Source organism: Cydia pomonella, chromosome 1, assembly GCF_033807575.1.
Source record: "Cydia pomonella isolate Wapato2018A chromosome 1, ilCydPomo1, whole genome shotgun sequence".
Lineage (NCBI taxonomy): Eukaryota > Metazoa > Arthropoda > Insecta > Lepidoptera > Tortricidae > Cydia > Cydia pomonella.
The window spans coordinates 13923236-13945306 of record NC_084703.1 but is presented as its reverse complement, the minus strand read 5'-3'; the positions used below and the strand labels follow the sequence as shown (position 1 = coordinate 13945306).

Sequence of the window (22071 nt, the reverse complement as noted above, 5' to 3'; positions counted from 1 at the left end):
GCACCCGACTATCTCAGATCCAAACTTCATTTTATAACTGCCCGAACAGGTTGCACCCTTCGCGAGTCCCGTAGTCTCAAGCTTACTGTTCCTTGTCATCGTACGTCTCTAACTCCTTCACCATTCAGGCGATCCGGCTTTGGAATGATCTCCCACTCAACATTAGACAGGCTCAAACCAAGCTCTCGTTTAAGCGCATGTTACTTAAGCACTTTTTCGACAAGCTCACTGGTTAATATTGTCCATCGTAGACATAGTATTTTTTTGCAGTGGGTACATAAATTAATATATATGTATGTATATTTATTTATCGCTATTTTGCTTGTTTTAAGTTACTTATTCTGTTTTTTTGTTTGTTTAACGCCTGCACGTACTACTGTTACTGTTTAGCCTGATGGGTGACTGGTAGAGAATGCCTTTAGGCATTAAGTTCGCCATTTGTACTTTATTTGTTATATTGTGCAATAAAGTTCAAATAAAATAATAATAAAATAACAAGTATTGGAAATATCTGGGCCCCTACCGCATTTTTCTTTCTCACTCTAATTACGTCTTAATAAGAGTAAAAGAAATAGATGCCCGCAATTTGCGAATTTCGGTTTTCGCGGTAGGCCCCCTGGATACAAAAATGGGCGGATAATTGTAAGTCCTATTCTGCGACCCAACAATGAGCGAAACGGTGCCACACATATTGTTCGACTACATATATATGGCACAGTACACGATACAGAAAAGGTACAACAATTTGCCGCAGTAGTATAGTCTATAGTCAGCTCCCAAAAGAGCAACACTATATTAAGGGTCCGTGCGGGGCCAAGTCAGGCCCCGCACCATCAAGAAACCCTCGTTCGTTCTTTACCAACTTGCTCTCCGACTTGAATAAGCCTACTTGCACGCTGCCTACTACTACTCGAACGTCCAGCCGGGGCGCCTTCTTCTTAACGTTCGCGCAGCTGGTGCGCCAACGGCTACACGCACCCGCAGCTGGTGCGCCGCCCCCTCGTGCGTACAGCTAGTATGCCTACGTCATCACATGCGCGCAGCTAGCGCGCCACCTCCTCGTGCGCGCATCTGGGCGCTTACTCCTTCACGCACACGCAGCTGGTGCGCGGTGGTACTGTAACATGCCAGTACCTCTCCTTGCCTGTTGCATATATGAACATAATATTGACCTATTTTTAAGTCGGTTAAATAAAATACCTTGTTTGGGTCTCACGCTAATACATTTCTTTCTTATCTGAAGTAGGTCATATCGTTTGAAATATTAAACTCTAATTTGGAGGGCTTAGTGATGAATAGTAAACCAATATATTAAGAAACTTGTTTATAAAATAATTTGAGCTTTATTTCAACAACATAAAGCTTTTGCATTATAAAACTTTGTCCAAACAATATACTGGGAACCATTAGTTCAAGTGTTAGTTTTAAATATCAGCTCGCACCTTACGTCATCATAAAATGAAATGAAATATGTTTGTTATGGATAAAAATATTTAGTCCTGGCAGTTACCTGCGTCTATTAAGACAGGTTTTTACCCCTGGAACTTGGACGATTTGGGTTGTCAACTAGACTTCTTAAAAAAGCCAAGCTCTAGACCAAATTCCGTATCTATATAATTATATTATTATTATTCACTTTTATATTTATTATCTATATTATTATTCACTTTTATATTTACCTTTCCGACTTTACACTTGCTGTTCCAATCCCAAGCGTGAGTGTATTGTCAGCACACGGGGAACTAGGAAGTAGGACTAAATCGGAGTGTCCCCATCCGTCGTAGTTAGCTTTAGTCTAGGAGTTTTCCATTGCACATCGGAAAACTACGCAATTAAATTAAATGTGCAACCCGGGTTGCTAGCTTGCAAATATATCGATAGAATAGTTGGATAGTTTAGCTGTTAGGACTAGGGTTTTTATATGTTTGGTTTAGGGAATTGTAGGTTCAATCTAGGGTTATAATTTTATTAAATCAAAGCCATTAGATATTTACAGTAGTTAGCTACGTTACCTTTTGATATATTTATGGCTTCTTTATTTTATTATATGAGTTTAATTATGGGTTCAAGGGTTAGATTTAAAGTATAATTAGCTAGGATGTAGTTGGGGTTAGGGATTGTTAGGATTTTATTACATATACTTGGAATGGTTGAAGATGCTTAGCTATGAAGACACTGAACTTCTACTTAATCTTGCCCTTAACTAATTGTAAATCAATGCTAAATAAAACAAACTGTGTAATTCTGTATAATATTCTTTATTTAAGCAAGTACATAACATAAAATGAAATTGTAACATTAGTTAAACATTTACACGCACACACACACGCGCGCGCGCAAACACACACACACACACACACACACACACACACACACACACAGACATGCACACAAATAACAATCTCACAATCACTATCACGCACACACAGACGCACCCAACTACAGGTTCCTATTTAGCCGTAAGGCTATTATTACTACAACTGCTCTGTCGTCGTAATGAGTAATAAGTACTTCTAGTTTTTAAGTTATAGATAAGTAATTAAATAGTTAAAATTGTTACAAACAACCACTGTTTATTATGGAGGAGCGGGACTTCCTGACACAGGTATTTCTTACCTACTAGGAAGACCCAACCTTGTTTGTCATATGTGAAACATTTACCCAACATTTATGAAATAAATCATTTTCATTTTCATTTTTCATTTTTTTTCACTTATTTATGACTTTTGACAAACTTGACACATTTACTTATGACTTTGAATATATTTTGGTTCCTTGCAAGTCTTGCAACGCTACTGAAAATATATTGTGGGGAAAATTCATTCCAATAACCACAATATAATGTAGTGCTGTAAAGTCATTTTGCTCATGAAAAGAAAATATTTGTTTTGCCTGTGCCTAGCAGTCAGTATGACGATTTCATTCTGTTTTCTACGGATCTGTAATTTTCACATCCGACCTTAAAAATACGAGGTCACACTATCATAAAACCTTATTATTGAAAATATAAACCAATGAGTGATTTACCCGAACTGGATCGAGGCAGATGCAAGATCGTGGTTTATTTTGGTCCGAAAGGTGATTAAAAATGACTACAACTACAGTTTGGATATTATCATTTCATTGAATACTAAAATGTATTCCTAAATTACAGTATTCTGGAGAATTAGGGTGGATCAATTACTGCTGCTCTACTACCAGTATTTTGTTATGTTAAAATTGTCCCTTTGAATTCCTCTCATTTATGACGAAAATGTCACAACATAATGACATGGACAAATGAAAAAGAGTCCTGTTGTTATGAAAAAGATGTCCCTTCAGGACCACAAATATAGTTCCTTCAGAACTGGGGCGGAGATTCTGACCAGCAGGAGGTTGATGATATCTTTGTATTTAACTGAAAAAGAGTGATATCTTTGTATTTAACTAAAACAAATATAAATTTTGAGAATCTTTCAAGTGCTGAATGGAACGTAATAGAAGTACATTGCTCTGCTAAAATCATTTGAGGAGGTAACTAAAATTGCCTGTTCCAACTTTTCGTCGATATCCGAAGTAATACCTCATTTAAAAACACTGCAAAGATACTTGCTAAAGTATATGGACCAAAATAACCAGATAATGCAAGTTAAAGAAGTGCTAACGAATGAGATGAAGACCCGATTTGAAAAAATTATCATAGAAAAAAATAAATTATATACTCTGGCTACTTTAATCGATCCCCGGTACAAGCTGCAATTTTTTGATGAAGAAAATGTAGGGACTGTTAAGTCACAGGTTCTGTACGAAACTCAAATAAATCTTAATGACAATAATATCGACCAAAAAACCTGCAGCCCAGATACTAGTCAAAATAATAATAGGCAATAAAATGAGTAAGAGTCAACAATTCATCGCAATTTTTGGCAGTATTACCAAGAATTATTCAAATTGTAGATGCCATTGACGGGAGAACAAGCGCAGCACATGCACTCCACTCGTATTGTGCTGCGCCAGTCATTAAGCAAGAAGAAGATCCCTTTGGATGGTGGCAGCGCTCTAGGCTACCAGAATTGGCACGCGTAGCTAAAAAATATCTATTTTGCCCCAGTAGCTCAGTGTACAGTGAGTGACTTTTCTCTGAGGCTGGGAATATCTATGAAGCCAAGCGCAGTAGTTTGCTGCCTGAGCGGGCAAAGGTATTAACGTTCCTACACCACAATCTACCCTTAGTAGATACATAAAAAACATACCTAATTAAATTATATGTATTCTGTTAAATTATTAAAGTTTTATTTTAATTTAACCAATTAATAATTTACCGAGTGTGGTTTTAATTTTTCTTAACTTGATTGAAGGTACTTGACAGTTAATTTGTTCATAATAATATAACCTGGTTAGGTTTTAAAATCATATATATATATATATATATAGCTCTTTTTGTGATTCTAAACTTATAATAAAGAAGTTTGATTAAATGATGGTAGTTTATTATTTTATTTCCTTATTTTTTTTGAAAGAGCTACCTGGCAGCTGACTATTCGTCGCATTTTGCCGACTAGGCACATCTCTACTATTTATTTAAAGGATAAACGATGTTTAATATTGATATGGTCCCTATAAGATGTTGTTAGGTTAGCTAATTACGTAATAACTTAAGACACAAGGTCCCCGACTTGGTATTACATGGGTCGGACTACTTTTTACGGTAGAAGAACTGAGTTGCGAGACTTGGTTTTTTTTATACAAGTTATGTTTTTGATGGCAGTATTAACTCATATGTTGCCTGCGACTTCGTACACGTGAATTTGTATGTTGGTGGTTATATACATACATGAGCCTAGTACATCATGCAGCAAAAGGTAGCCGTAGGGACGGTTAATCACTTGTTATTAATTATACACTACAACGCATGAAATTTGTCTGACACAAAAAACAAAAACCGGCCAAGAGCATGTCGGGCCACGCTCAGTGTAGGGTTCCGTAGTTACTCTTCCGTCACAATAAGCTAAACTGGAGCTTAAAGTATAGTAAATTGTTAACCAAGGGATGAAACGGTACCTTTCACCTGAGTTAAACAAATAGGCAAATTTGCATAATCAGTACCTAATTAAAATAAGTATTTTTACTATGAAGGGAAAACTTTCTGCGATAACTCAAAAACAGCTAAACTGATCATGTCCGCTATAGTTTTCATTTAATGTCTTTCTTAAGCTCTACTTCCACGATTTATTTCATATTTTTTGGACCTATGGTTCAAAAGTTAGAGGGGGGGGACACATTTTTTTTTTTCTTTCGGAGCGATTATCTCCGAATATATTCACTTTATCAAAAAATGTTTCTTGAAAACCCCTATTAGTTTTGAAAGACCTTTCCAACGATACCCCACACTCTAGGGTTGAAGCGAAAAAATAATTTCACCCCCACTTTACGTGTAGGGGAGGTACCCAAAAAAAATTAAATTTTTAGTTTTTATTCTCATACTCCGATATGAAGTCATTGTAAAATTGCTGCAGCACTGGTGAGCGCGGTTTTTAGGGTTCCGTAGCCAAATGGCATAAAACGGAACCCTTATAGTTTCGCCATGTCCGTCTGTCTGTCTGTCTGTCTGTCTGTCCGAGGCTTTGCTCCGTGGTCGTTAGTGCTAGAAAGCTGAAATTTGGCATGGATATATAAATCAATAAAACCGACAAAGTCGTACAATAAAATCTAAAAATTTAATTTTTTTTAGGGTACCTCCCCTACACGTAAAGTGGGGGTGAATTTTTTTTTTCGCTTCAACCCTAGAGTGTGGGTTATCGTTGGAAAGGTCTTTCAAAACTAATAGGGGTTTTCAAGAAATATTTTTTATAAAGTGAATATATTCGGAGATAATCGCTCCGAAACAAAAAAAAATGTGTCCCCCCCCCCTCTAACTTTTGAACCATAGGTCCAAAAAATATGAAAAAAATCGTGGAAGTAGAGCTTAAGAAAGACATTAAATGAAAACTATAGCGGACATGATCAGTTTAGCTGTTTTTGAGTTATCGCAGAAAGTTTTCCCTTCATAGTAAAAATACTTATTTTAATTAGGTACTGATTATGCAAATTTGCCTATTTGTTTAACTCAGGTGAAAGGTACCGTTTCATCCCTTGGTTAACAATTTACTATACTTTAAGCTCCAGTTTAGCTTATTGTGACGGAAGAGTAACTACGGAACCCTACACTGAGCGTGGCCCGACATGCTCTTGGCCGGTTTTATTGTTTATACTTTTACTTTGAAAAATACGTGCCGTGCGAAATAGTCACACCAATGGACCATCATCCTTCCAACAGTGATACGACGAAAAATGAGAGGCAAGCCGCACTTGTCCGAACTGAAATGAGATTGCTTTCGAAAATCTCGACCTATTTGGTAAACCCTGTTGATAAAACGACATCCGACGCATCTATACACCGCCACGAGCCATAGATTCTGTTATGAAAACAGAATGGAAAACACTAACAACATTCCACATGAAACGATCAACTACCGATGCTCTATTTTAGCTACTACTTCTTAGTCTCTTTCCATTCAAGGTGTAAACGGAGCACGGAACCACATTAATATAAATTTTTATAATGTTTTACAAAGAGTTTTTGTCCTTCGTTTTGATTATGCTTCTTGCAGTGAGTAAGGTAAGCTTGGGGTTATTTATTAGTAGTCATATACATATTTTTGCGCAGGTTTTTAATAATAAACTTTATCAATGTTTCAAGATGACTATTAAGCAACAAACTCCAGTATTAAAGTGCAAAAATATTACGTTTTTTTTTATATACATAATCTATTGGCATGTTCACTTACCTGCTCTAAACCTGCAAATTAAACATGTAATAATTAACCTCTTAAAAAAGAGAGAACTGACTTCACAAAACTGTATTCCATCATTTTCTGGTCTTCATCAAAAATTCCTCTTTTCGAACCTGAGAAATCCGTGTGGTCTAATCAAAGAGTAGTATAATATAAGGCAGTCAATACCGAAAGCGCGCGCACTGTCTTTTTGTATCGGAGTAAATGAGATAAGCCTGTCGCTGGGCCCTGGCAAGGTAATGATAAAAAAACTATTGAGATTTAAAACAAATGGATTATTTATGTATACGAGTATTACTCGTTAGCGGTTTAAATGTTTGTAAATTATGATTTTAATTGCAGCTCCATAAGTAAAAATAAAAGTTATTGAACCAATCTCAATTAAGGATGACTCACGCTATAGGTAGAACGGTCCGGGCCGAGGCCTTCGACACTTCAGTTTTCTATAGAAAGCGTCACGTGATCACTGATTATCCGTCATAGAAAACGAGGTGTCGGGAGCCTCTGCCCGGACCCGGGCCGTTCTAGTGTGAGGCATCCTTAATTGTTACTAAAATTCTACTGCTATGATATGCAGGAGAAAGATATTTTACAACAAACAATAAATTAAATTAGACATGTTTTTGTGTTTTTTTTTCTATGGAGTTAACCTCACCCTTTTAAGGTTTTGATTGAATATAGTCTAGGTTTCGTGTGATTATTTTTATAGCATTTATCCTTGATTAAAACCCCTCTTATATACTTAATGGCAGTTTTTTATTTTTTCTAAAACCGATCTCGTAACTCGATTGATTTTTAGATTTTCTCACACTGGCTATTTGGATTAAACATATATCTACCCATGCCAAGTGCAGCTCACCAAAGTACTGACGATTAGTAACAATCACGCAAGTCGACAGACAGACTGATATGGAAACTATGAGGATTCCGAGATAGTTGACTACGGAACCCTATAAAAGGGAAGTTGGCTCACAGACTGTTGCCTCAAAATTGTATAGTGATTAGCTTAATTAACCTACTAAAGCAAGCAAGGTCATTTTTAGGTCAATCACAATCGATCAATACAAAAACTTTCAAAGCGCCCTGCGGTAATTGTTCAAATTAATAGAAAAATAATATATCTACAATTACTACCTTTTAGCACATCATATAACCTATAAAACTTAAAATCTAAACCTAAAAATAAATAAAACTAATCTTAAAATAAATAATTAAAAACTATCCCCCTGCGGCACGGTGCCGTAGAAGCTGGCAGCATTTCCTCGTTGTATCGCAATACTTATTATCTGTGCGAGGAAGCTGCCAGCTCTACGATCACCAGTGGCGTCTGCTATTTTTTAACTAAATCTTTGAATAATGTAGACGCGGTCGGACCCCACGGGCCAAGAGTCTCGACGCCAAAAGGCACGAAATCGTATTCAAGGCTGAGACCCTTATATTTGATCTTTTTCTGTTACTTACCTACTACCTTACAATAACTTACAATTTAATATTTATTTACCTATTTTATTCTAAACACTTTGAACAGGTGTCCATGATTTCTATTATCATCATAGGAAAACCATTATGTCAGCCGTTTGGTCCACCTATTATCGTCCATCCTACATATGTCAACTGCCCATTGCCACTTAGCTGCTGAGTTTTTTTCTTGGCATGCTCTACTTTGGTAATCTTCCTTATTACCGTTTATTACCTTATCTTCTTCTTACTTATTTATCATTTCTTACTCTGTCTGATAGTTTTAGTCCGAGCGTGCTCCTTTCCATTTTTCGTTGCCAAACATTAATCTTTTCTCCATCTATCTTTTTCAAAGACCATCCTTAATAAGCGTATGTTCATACATTTTTCTTTATATCAATATGGATATAGCCGTTTTTCATAATTTCCTTGTGTCCCCAATACTTTTTCTAAGATGTAGATATTCTTCTTTGTATTTCTTATTCCGTGCTATCTTCAGACGATATATGTACTCTTTTACATATTTTTTTTTCATTCTATGAAGTAATATAATATCTACAGGTTCTTTGTCTTAGATTTCTTCATTGTGCTAGCCCAACTATGTACTTTTGCTCTAGCTTCTCTTCATGGGCTGTCCAGAAAGGAGTGGCTCGAAGTATATTGAAATTGAAATCATTTTATTTCGAGCTAAATCATTTTATTCGGATCTGAACTTAAGACATTAATAATGTCTAAAATAATCAAAGTGTAGAGTGTAAGTAAGTTAATACGACTTTATGCCTCTCTTTTACAATGGGGAGAAAAAAAATCGGGTCTAATAAATTTAGCCTAAATACCACCTTTTTAAATATAATCAAAGGTATTACAGCGTTTTTACTTATCTAAAATAAAAGGTACTTAAAAAGACTTCCCTCAATAAAAAAATGAATGGTATGTCTAGCCTACATTATGCTGCTGTAACGATCACATCCATGGCAGCCTCGGAATCCGTGACGTAGCGGATAAGCTACAGGAAAGTCGCCTCCGATGGTATGGGCATATAAGCCACAGACCAGTAGACTACATCGGAAATAGATGCCTCAACCTCACTGTCCAAGGTCCTAAATCACGCGGCCACGGTAGGCCTAAGAAGCGCTGGCTGGAAGTTGTGACAGCGGACATGGGAGAGAAATATCTCACACCTGAGGATGCCGAAGACCGGGCAAACTGAAGAAGATTAAGTAGGAAAGCGGACCTTGGCGCTAGGCCGGGAAAACGGTTAGCTTGACACGGTGAAAGCTAATATCAACCTATTTTGCGATTTGAGATTGTAAATTGTATGAAGATGACAGCCGTCATTGTCCCAAGGCATTAAACACTAAACATTGTAATGGCAAATAGAAAAACTAAAGTAACTGAAGTAGGGTAAAGGCACCAGTAGTCAGCCTTTTTACGAAATTTCTATGTTCAAGAACGTCTCATTTTCCTACTAATTGACCAATAAGAATTATGAATGTTTTTACTCATCAATAATTTAATAAAGTTTAATTTTTATAAAGAATAAAACGTAATTTAATTTAGCTCATGGAAATATTTGATTAAATATAATGCAAGGTCCTTTTTGCCAGTAATCAGCCCCCTGTCTACCAATACACAGCCTTTAAGTACCCAGTCTACAGCCATCCCATTTTTAACGGCTGGCTATTGGGTTCTGAGTTCCGTGATCTTAGTGTCCAGTGGTCAGCCACAGGATGACTACTGGGTATTTGATGTATTTCAATGAAATAAAGTCATAATAATGTAAATATTTAAAGGTTCTTGATTTAACGACTTACATTACATTTGAAAATAAAAAAAATCTTGAAACCTATGCTCAGCCTCTATCGGCTGACCTCCGGGTTCACGACCCTTTTTTAAATTACTGCCTCAAACCCAGTAGTCGGCCAGGGGAGGCTGACTATTGGATTTTGTACAAAAAAGTAGTTCCCAATAGGCAGCCCCCTTAAAAATGTTACTTTAATATGGATTTATAATATTTTTTTACTTTTTCCAGATAAATTAAGTATTAATTACGTGAAGCAGTGCACATGCTTCTAAAAAAATATCACAATTCGGCTGCTAACGTCTGATCAAAATACCATGTGACGCTCCAAAAAAAATGGCGCATATGACATATCCCTTCATGTCCGAAGACAGCAGTTCTTTGAAGTAGTGTTGTGGTTTATGCTAAACAATTCTTTAAAAATTAAGTTACTTGTCAATTCATACTTTATTAATCTATAATAACACCTACTTTTGGCATGAAAATCTGAAAAACTTTGATATTTACAAGCAAGAAAGGCTGACCACTGGTGCATGGCTGAGCACTGGTGCCTTTATTCTAATATACCACAATCGGACTGAAATTTGATTACTGTCACTATTGTTTGAACCCAATTTAAGACCTAAAATCTGTTTTTGCAATCACATTATTTAGCCATAAAAAAGTTTTCCTCCGTTAATTTTAGTAACTTTGTATTGCTTAGCACTCGTGCACTAATTATGGATCTACTGATGTATATTTCATTGAAATCCGCTAAATAATTTAGGCGCTAGAAGAATAAATATGATTTAATATTCAGAGTCCTCTCAAGACGGTTGGTTTAATTTTTCTGTAATAAAACAAAAGTAAGCAAGTTGTGAGGGTAAGAGGAATCTACCAATACGTCATTTTTTAAAATCCGTCCAGTATCCTAAGATACAGGGTGTACTAAATCATCAGTACTTAAACCCATAACCCTTTTTTCTGTTTAAGTCGCAGTCGAGTAAAATGTTAACATTGGGGTATCTCACGTACAAATGTATAGTTAAAAATAGAATTCATATTCCTCCGAGTTTCATATAAGATGTCCCCTGGAAGTGTATAAGCGCTAAACTTAGGTTCAGCGAGTATTTCTATAACAAGATGTATTTTTTCCGCAAAGATATCCAGGACTTTATCGTGTAGAATTTAATAAGCTTTAATGTTACCTTACACTATATTTTCATAAAGAATGTAGATTTAGAGTAAAACGCGAATTTCTCCTGAATGGTACACATTTTCTAACATGGTTGCGATTCCTCCAGGTCCCCAAATGTCAAATGGTGTGAGGATGAAAAACGGGCCTTTAATTTATATACATACCAAATTTTATGCCTGTTCTAGAGATTTCGAGGTTGGTCTTAATGCGATTGTGCTAATAGTAGTAATTTTAGATTCGTAATTTGTTTTTAGCTGTGTAAACCTAGAACTGTTGTGCATATTCGTTGCTAAGCAACGGCAGTGGCGCATCGTGCAGAGGGCCTACCGCGAACCACGTTCGATGTGTGGCTGTAGAACGTGGTTTGCGGTAGGCGTGCGGACTTAAGGCGTGTAAGGTGGTACAGTCACCACAAAACAAATTGACTATATTTTTTTATTTCATTGCAAGTTTGACAAAAGCACTATGAAAAACTCGGCCAGAAACAGAGTTGCCAGCCGGGTATCCCTATCCGGTCTGTATCTACTTGCCCTGCAACCTTTCGTTTCCCGACCTCTATAGTAATTTACTATTATACCAAAATACTATGTAACACCTTTTATGTAGTTTTGACTAAGAAAAAGCAGTGAATAACTATTCGTTTTAACCACAGGACTTAGCGACAATTGCGACAAATGCGTTTGATTAAAAATACGAAATTAATACTAGTTTTAACAAAGGCTCACTAGTTAAATAAAAGTTTTAGCCTAAATAGCGAGGAAAAGTGATGACGATGTGATAAAAATGTTGTTTATTAATTCATGTCTAGGTGGCCATTGCGGTTTCAATGGAGTCCGACAATTTCATTACAAATAGGTCAAATATTTTTTACCTAAAAAATCAATGATCACTTTTAACGTATCACATCATCATGGTCTGTATTCCATGAAGAAAAGCGTATTCAACTGTAACATTTTTAGTTCTGTAATTTCAATTGTGTAAATAAATAGAAATATTGCATTTCAGGGCGCCATACCGGGCACCTTCTTCTGGAGACCCCGACTGGGCATAGATTTGGCTATCCCTACTACAGGTATAAACATGAAAACGCCTTGTATATCAACTTCACCTTACTTAATTTGGAATCCTCTGAATACTAAATTGCTTAGACACTAGATGCCATCGCGTACAAGTCTCCTAAAAACTAACGGCACGTATTTAACAGGTCAACTAACAATAAGTAATAAAATTAATAGTTTGGTATTTGGCTTAAAATATTTCAATGAGCATTATTTTAATGGCGTTACAGCTTTTGTTTATTTCAAGATTATTTATTTAGCAACTGAATTATTATATTGGAGACTAATTATGAAGCACATTTTAAAAAGAAAACGACTATCTATTAATTTAAAAATCAAGTCTATTAAAATATTTAGATAGCAAATTAAGGTAAATGTCTAGTAGATTGTTAACCAAGGTATAAAGGACACCTTTCAGAAATGGTGCCTTTTACCCTAGTTAAACACTCTACTTTTCATACACGTACACGTACATTAAGTATATACTTCAGTAGTATTTCTTGAGGATGAAATGAGGGTCCAAAGTTTGTATAGGGTTCAAGTTTTATTTTAAGCTAGGAATTCGTAACTTCATAAAACGATACATTATTAAAATATAAGAAAACAGATTTCAGCGTTTTTGCAAATTCATCCCCTAAGGTGATGAAAAAGGGGTGAAATTTTGTATGAAGACCAAAATTTTTTTTGAGTGCGGGACTTGAAACTCTATACATGGACATATTATTAAAACAAAAGAAAAGTGATTTCACCGTTTTTATAAATTCATCCCCTAACAGGTATAAAAAGGGGTTGAAAGTTGGAATACATTACAAATTCTTTGAAACTTCTTATAACGACATAATAGCCGATTACAAATAAAAGCTATTTCAACGTTTGTGGAAATTCAACCCCTAAGGGGGTATAAAAGGGGATGAAAGTTTGTCTTGGGGTTCATAATTTTATAGTAAGTTAGGAACTTGAAACTTCATAAAAAGGTATTATTATAAGGAAAAAAACTAATTTCGCAGTTTTTTTTAATTCATCCCCTAAAATGGTTAAGATGGGGTTGCATGTTTGTATTAGGTTCAAATTTTATTTTAAGCGAGGAACTTGATACTTCGTAAATGGTATTTCATTAAAGGAGAAGAAAACTAATTTGACCGTTTTTGAAAATTCATCTCTCAAGGTAGGGTTGAAAGTTTGTATGGAGATCAAAACTTTTTTCGAGTGAGGAACTTGAAACTTTGTATATTTGCATATTGTTAGAATACATAAAAAGTAATTTCAGCGTTTTTAAAAATTCATCGCCTAACTGGGTTAAAAAGGGGTTGAAAGTTTGAATCCATTACAAATGCTTTGAAACTTCTAAGATAGTTATAATACCCTATTACAAAATAGTGATTTCAACATTTTTGGAAATTCAACCCCTGGTGGGTAAAAAGGAGATAAAAGTTTGGATGGGGTTCAAGTTTTGTTTTAAGCTACGGATTTAAAACTTCGTTAAAAAGATATATTATTAAAATACAAGAAAACTAATTTCAGTGTTTTTGAAAATTAATCCCCTAAGGTGGTGAAAAAGAGGTTAAAAATGAGTATACAGATCAATCAAATGCGGAACTTGAAACTTTGTATATGCGCATATTTCAGCGTTTATAAGGAGTAATGCATTGAACTAGGCTACTATGGCCAGAAACTTGAAGTTAGCACATCAGGTTACAAGTATGACGTGTACTTAAAAGAAAAAAGGTCACCAGCCAAATGCGAATCGGACTTGCGCACGAAGAGTTCTGTACCATTACGCAGGAAACGGTAAAAAAATCACGTTTGTTGTATGGGAGCCCACTTAAATATTCATTTTATTTTGTTCTTAGTATTTTTTATTATAGCAACAACAGAAATACATTTTCTGTGAAAATTTCAACTGTCTAGTTATAACGGTTCATGAGTTACAGCCGTGTGACAGACAGGCGGACGGACAGACAGATAGTGGAGTCTTACGTCTTAGTAATACGTTCCCGTTTTTGGGTACCAAACCTTAACAAGTTTTCAAAATGTATCCCCTTAATTACTTAAGAATGCGTTGAATGAAAGCAAAGCCACTACTGAGATTATAAAATTAGTATTGTAATAAATGTTTTGCACCTACTAAAGATGTAAAATATTCAAGATAATATTCCACGCGGACGAAGTCGCGGGCAACAGCTAGTCTAGATATATAAACGTGAAAGACCTGACTGACTCACTTAAATCAACGCACAGCCCAAACCACTGGGACTAGAAAGTCCAAATTTAGCAAGTAGGTTCCTTATAAGGTCTAAGGGTCCACTAAGAAAGGATTTTTCAATATTCTTCCCCTAAAGGGGTGTCATGGGGGTCCAAAGTTTGTATGGGGAAACAAGATTAGTTAGACTATTTTATTCCAAATTTCACAGGAGTATTCCTAAAGATAAACGAGTAAACACGTGTTTCAAGTTTTTTAAAAATTCAACCACTAAGAGGGGGAAAAGTCCCTAATAGGGTTGATATCTCTAAATAACAGTATGGGTATCGTTTTCATAGTATTATGAGACGCTAATTACAAAAATGGCATCAAAATTAAAATGTAACGTAGCCGAAGTGAACAATTATCCCCCTGGTGGGGGTGCAATGTGGTTGAAATCTCAAAATATCAATATGGGTATCGTTTCCATGGTTTTGTGGGACGATAATTTCAAAAATGGGATCAAAATTAAAATATAACGTAGCCGACGTGAACTATGGCCCCTGGTGGGGAATGCTAATTACGAAGATAGCTTAAATTATGAAAATGAACGGTTGTAACATACACGCTGATTTACAGCCACACGTGATCCAGACTTTAGAGAATGCAATTCCTTAAGGTAATTTTTTTGAGCTACAAAATTAAAAATGTATGTTTAGATTATAAGATTAATAATATTATAAGACTAATGCAAAAGCCGAAACTACAAATGCTAGAAAGTTGAAATTTACACACTTGGTTGCATTTATAAAGTGTACAAGGGGTGAGAAGCAATTTTGACAAATTCGACCCCTATGGGGGTTAAAAAGGGGGTGAAAATTTGTATGGGGTTCAAGTTTTATTTTAAGCTAGGAACTTGATACTTTGTAAAAAGGTATTTTATTTAAAAAGAAAACTAATTTCAGCGTTTTTGAAATTTCATCCCCTAAGGTGGTGAAAAAGGTTGAAAGATTGTATGGAGATCAAATATTTGTTTTGAGATAAGTACTAAGTAAAAGTTTACTACAGTAAACTACTCAATAAATCCATTTTCTCCATTTTCTAGAGCCCCCGATAGCAGCTTTCCAACCTAATCAGCAAAATATCCGAGCTGGGTTAGTGGTGTTGGTAGATGGTTACGACATCATGACGTCCATACTCGGACTGCTGAAGGGCACAACATACTCGAGCGAAGACGATACGATGAACCCCTCCTCAGGCCTCTACTACACTGGCATCTACAGATGGACTTTGAGAACTCTACAATTGTAAGTAACAATATATCACCGATATCACATCTTTATTTGAGCGACAGCGGCGGAGGAAGATTGTGCAGGTTGAGTTGAGAAGCGCTAGAAATCGACCACGTGGTTATTGGATGCCATGCCGGTAAGCCGTATGGATAGCGAGACCCCGCCGACATTTGTATTGTTTGCCGTCCGCGCAAACAGGGCAATGCAGCAACTCCGGCAGGTTCAGGCACGGTTGCGAAGGCATAAACACTATACATATAAAATATTCTAAACAACTATCATTATAAAACATTAACAGCAACGAGTACCTACAAATAAGAACAAAAAAAAAGGATTTAATATTATTAGATCTAAAGCAATTATATAGGTACAACACAAGATAAAAATTGTCTTAAATTCCGTGAATCGACTAGCGATTACTAAATGAAAAAAATGTTATACACTTAGGAGGCTGTAGGGGCGAGGTCGGTACAATAAGTATTTAGTTTTTCTTATGGAGTGGGCAGTTGCGAGCAGTAAGCCCATAATCATGGGTAAACAATGGGTAAACATTATATTTTTTTACTTTCACTGTTTGTTGATTTTGGTGACAGCTTGTCATGTCACCAGGCAATCGGCGGCGCTATTCAAAGTTTGCTCCAGCAGCAGCCTGCGGTCTCCGCGGAAAGTTAACGTAATTTAGGGATCTATATGTACATACACATACGAGTAAATACTTCAAATTATTAATATTTTTTGTATTGGAGAGCCATTAAGTTGGGATTTATTTACATTTAGGTTTTTGTGAGGTTATTTAGGAGACTTAACATTTTAAAAACGCTCACGACAATGCCAGGACGTGTAGATATTATCGAAGGTAAAAATAAAATACGATCGTTGGTGCTCACGGCAACTAGCTATGAGAAAGACCTTTATAAGTTTGAAAATATGATAGTGCAATCTTAGCGCAATTTTAATTTTGTTCACGACAAATATGTCCAATGAGATTCTGCATAAAATCATGCGATGTAATTCCGCTAAAGATACGTGGGAGGCACTAGAGCGCATCTATGAAGGTACCTGCTTAAACGAAAGATAAGACATATGCCTGAAATTCTTCAGCTACAAGATGGATCCGAATCATGCCATCATTACTCATGTGTTCATTTTAAAGAATATCTGGAGCCAACTATGTACGGAGCAACAGAGCGTGGCGTGTCGATATTTCCCGAAATTCTCCTAATGACAATTATTGCAAAGGAAATGGATATAGAGTAAGAAGCGGCAAGCGGTGGATTCAGCCAACTTGGTACTTTAACCTGCTCTTATTAGTATGATCTTTGTATACTAAATTTACAGCAATAAAACTATTATTACTTTATTTGTTAATTTATTTGTTTTATTTTTTTTTATTTGTTTTTGTTATTTTCATTTCACTCTTTAAAACTTTTCTACATAATATTAGGTCTACTTGGGCGGGTTACAAGTCATTATTTTGTTGGATATCTTGTAAATACTTGTAATAATTCCCCAAAGCGAATAATTTTCCGAAAAAATTAGTTTAATGCCTACAATTCGAAAAAAGTTTCACTTAAATCGTGGTTTCTTAAAACCACACAATTAATTCATTATTCATCGGAACAATCTTAGGTGATAGCTGTCAAATTGCAGACATGCCACACACAAAAAAAAAAACACAAAATTTAAATCGTGCACTGTTATTGAGACACCTTATATAGTTTTGGCCCATTCGTCATCAGTCATTTGTAATATGTAATTATTAATTCGTCATTGTAATCGTCTGTAGTACACAAAAGCATTGTATGTATATGCCCCATATGCTTGATTGACTACTCACAGAAATATTATTTTTAAACGTCACCCCCATGAAAATCCTCACAGAAAAATATTAAATTAATAATATGTGGTAGTTGTATCATCTTCCTGCTCTTAATAATTCAAAGTTTAAAAAACGACTTCTCTCTTTGTTTGTTGTTGACTTCAACTAGAGAGTAAAGTTACATTAGGTAAAGAGAGCAGCATTTTTTGGAAACTCATTTCAAAGCGCTATCTCTGATTTGCATCAGTCCGAATCTATGTATGTGTGCGTGCACATCTACATATGCATCCGTAATATGTGTACTTTCATCCTACATAATTATTAGGTCTACTTGGACAGTTTACAAGTCATTTTTTAGATACCAAACAAAATATTGACTTGTAAACTACCTATTTAGACCTAATATTATGTAGAAAAGGTTTTAAAAGAAAGATATTAATATATATATATAGTTATTTATTTATAAATATATTTTATAGTAAAGCAAGTGTGTTTATTGCTTTCAATTTGGCATACAAGATTCTGATTATCTTTGAATTGTTCTTCTTTTTACCCTTGTTTATCGTTGTGTACAAAGCTGCATTACCCTCGTCTTACATCCTTCATGTGAAGAAAAACTCTAGAAAGACTATGTGACAGAGAACTGAAGGACACGGCCCTAAAAAACATAGAAATCCACCCAAACCAACACGCCTACAGTTAAGGTAAATCAGCTGACTCAGCTCTCCATGCTGTAGTAAGCAACATAGAGAATGCGCTAGCAAGGAAAAACTCCTGCCTAGGCACTTTCATCGACATAGAGGGAGCCTTTGACAAGACTAACTTTAGCAGCATTCAGCAAGCATTAAAAAGACATGGAACCAATCCGCTCATAATTAAATGGATTATGAATATGCTAAGACAGAGAGTAATACACGTAAGACTATCCGAAAATCAAAATCACCAGGCACTAGTCATGGGAGGATGCCCTCATGGAGGAGTACTCTCACCATTGCTTTGGAACCTGGTGGTACACGATTTGATAACTAAACTAAACAACAAACACTTCATGACTATAGGGGACGCAGATGACTTAGTAATACTAATCAGCGGCCCAGTAATAAGCACACTGTGCGATCTCACTCAGACAGCACTGACAATAGTAGAGAAATAGTGCAAGGAGAATGACCTATCGGTAAACCCAAAAAAGACCTACTTACACAATTCTCTTCACACACCAACGAAAATTGCGTACATACATGGATGTCTCTGGTAAGATAGACATAACAAGACGACAAGTAAAACTCGAAAATATACTAATACTGTCAGACAGTAAATCAGTACTTCAAGCGCTATGCAGCGACAAATTTAATTCAAAGCATATACTCGAATGTCATCGAAGCCTCACGGAAGTGAGTAAAAACGGCAACAAAGTAACAGTTCAATGGATAAAGGGGCATAGTGGATCAAGAAGAAACGATGCAGCGAATGAACTGGCCAGGAAAGGTTCAGAAACACCGGCATGTGAACCCGAGCCCATCATACCCTTACCATTATCCTACATACATAACCAGCTAGACCTACATCACAGACAACTGCAAATTAAGTACTGGAATGAAATGGACACCTACAGGCCGACCAAGGATATTTTACCGGAACTGAACTACAAGCTCACCAAAATACTACTGAAAATTCCTAGACACCAACTACGTCAAATAGTAGGATTAACAATAGGACATAACACACTAAACAAACACCTACACAATATGGGTAAAACAGACAGCCGCATGTGCAGAGCGTGCATGGAAGAAGAGGAAACAACAAAACACATTCTTCTAGACTGCAAACAGGTAGAAGTATACACACTAAAGGAGGCAGTTAGCAACCTGAAAACATTGCTAGGCGTCGTGGAGGAGATGGGGTGGTTATAGTAGCGCTACCTCGTTTCACGCAAAATAGGCACAATAGTTGTCGATTAGCGGAAAATGCCCAGAAGCACAAACTAACTACACTCGTCTTCTGTGACTTGAGTCTCAGTATGACCGAGACCTTTCATGTGAACATAACTAACATGCCTGATTTTCAACTGAGCGTTCCTTATTTGACCTTAACATCTATTTGAACTTAAATTAAAATAAAATTTCAAATAAATAAATGAGTAATGATTTCGTGACGTCCTTCTTGTAGCTGGATGAATTTCAGGCATAAGTCGGCTGTCTTATCTAAGCACGTTCCTCCATATATGCACTCTACTCTAGTTCGTCTTACTTAGCGGAATCAAATCACACAAATATTTGTAGTGTGGTCGGACATGTTTATCGTAAACAAAATTTATTTTGCGCTTTAAATTTTTTAAATTTTAAAGTGTTCTACCATAGCGTTTTGATCGCTTGTTGCAATGAGCGCCAAGCATGGTATTTTCTTCTTGTCGTCGAGAATATCTAATGCTCCCGGCATTGCCTTGAGTAATATTAAAATTTTAAACCTCCAGGTTTTGTAACATTGGGACTATTGGAATTATTTCCCTAAATGAATTTTACTCATGTTTAATGCTTTTTCCAATTTTACTCTACTCTGCTCTGCACTTTCAAATTAATAAAGAAATAATAAGTACATTTCAATCATATTTCTGTTTACAGATTATTTTTGCTTGGCTTTAAATTGTATCAATTTTATAGTGACATCTGGTGATGCAGTTTGCATTATGAAGTGTGGAATTAAAAGGAGGAAAATCTCTTATGGCAGAACTATTGCAAAAATGACCAGCGTACAGGCTTAAATAATACGAGTAGTTCCTAATCTCTCCGGTGGCGGTAGGTAGGCTCATGGATTACATGAACCATAGAGGTATAATAATCTAGAGATGAAATGGGTGAGGGGCAACAAATAACCCGACCAAATTACGTAGGTTGTTTTGGGTATGTTGTCAGGAATGTTAAAATGTGTTTTTAATTTTGTCGCATTGTGTATGTTTTGTCCCTCACGGGCGCACGCGTATAGCACATCTATATAAATACTAGGTCTATGACATTTTATTTCGGTGTATTGTGGCGCCGCCTATTTAATGTTTTTTGATGGACACTTTTCATACATAGAGATGTTCCTCCTCAGAATTCAAATGTACGCAAAAGTAGGATGTCGGATCCCATTAATAGAATTCGCCGCCATCTTTACTAATGTTAACTACATTTCTAAATGTCGCCCCCCTGGATTAAACTAATACAAAATTAATTGTTTCCTTTAGATTACCACATTGGTTGAGAGGCAATTTTCACGACGCGCTTGGAGTGTGGTATAGCCGTTTTAAATATATGGATGCTCAGGTACCTAACTGGATGAGGAAAGCATTACCCTGGGTGCCTAAGGACTCTTGGGATTCAGAACATACAGAGTTGGTCAAATTCAGAAAGTTTAGTGAAAGAGCGTTTTCCCAATTCTATAGATTTCCATCAAAAGTCTTCAATAACTTCAATTCCTTCTTGCCTGAATCGGTAGAAGAGTTTGTTTTCTCTTCAGCTTCGCAAGAAACAACAACACCTGGACAATAATTATTTTTCGGCAAAGTTATTATGACTATTGTCTCTAGGTATGTTAAAACTGATAACAACCAAACAGTTTATATATTAGTTTATGTATATGATTTATGATATGCTTGCAAATATGAACAAATAGTAGTTACTATAAAATGAAGAATGTTGAAGAATTATTGAGGAATGTTAATTGGGGTTACATGAAAGTAAATATTCAGACTTCGATAGAGTGCTTAGCAAAAAAGTATACATTTAAAAATAATAAATTGTTTAAAACGTAGATGAAAGTGAATGTAAAACTAGGGGCATTTCACGCCAAGCGGGCAGCGAAAAACATGTCAGGTCATAGAATATGTTGAAATTTGCAGAATTTATACTTCTCGTCATTCTAAATCGATATACATTTTTAGTTTTTTTTTTATTCGACGCTGTTTCCGGTTTAGAAGCATTTAAAAATTGAAGGAAATTTGAGGACTGGATTTTTCAAAAGCTGTTTCCGATATTACCGAATAAAATCAAAAATATGGTTTGTGAGGTTTCTCATAGAATATAAGCTGTTATTTTTTACAGTTATAATAACTTTGAAATTTATAATTTTTTTCATACAAAAAACCGGAAGTAAATTTTTAATATTAATTTTTGACTAAGTTCGGTATTTAAAAAAAATATTTTTTATCTTAAAACGTAGCTTGTAGTTCATAGAAATGACATGAAAAGTTTGAGAATGGGATTCGCAATAGTTTCAAAGACACAGGAACATAAGTACAAAGGTGCCGCTCAGGGCGCCGTACTGGCGATTTCTTAGGTTAATCAGCGTACAGGCAAACGATTTATAAAAATGCTTAATCGTCAATATAAATGTTTTTTTTTTTATCAATTGAGTTATACCTTAAGTATATGTATGTATGATACCTAAATAGTAGTTATTGTTTACTTTTTAAAGGGTTAATGAAACAGGTTAAGTAA

The 22071-nt window shown here is 35.6% G+C and overlaps 1 protein-coding gene across 2 annotated transcripts; it reads left to right on the top strand.

Moving 5' to 3' along the window:
• Positions 1–6223: 6223 nt before the first annotated feature.
• LOC133516010 (uncharacterized) lies at positions 6224–21306 on the top strand. Of its 2 annotated transcripts, none has more exons than XM_061848682.1 (4): positions 6224–6637; positions 12254–12320; positions 15591–15792; positions 20820–21306. In XM_061848682.1, exons 1-4 carry the CDS (start codon positions 6581–6583, stop codon positions 21121–21123), a joined length of 630 nt encoding a protein of 209 aa, XP_061704666.1. In that variant the 5' UTR covers positions 6224–6580; the 3' UTR covers positions 21124–21306. The 2 variants fall into 2 exon arrangements, with proteins under 2 accessions (XP_061704666.1, XP_061704675.1); XM_061848691.1 differs by lacking the exon at positions 6224–6637 and adding an exon at positions 12026–12161.
• Positions 21307–22071: the final 765 nt, after the last annotated feature.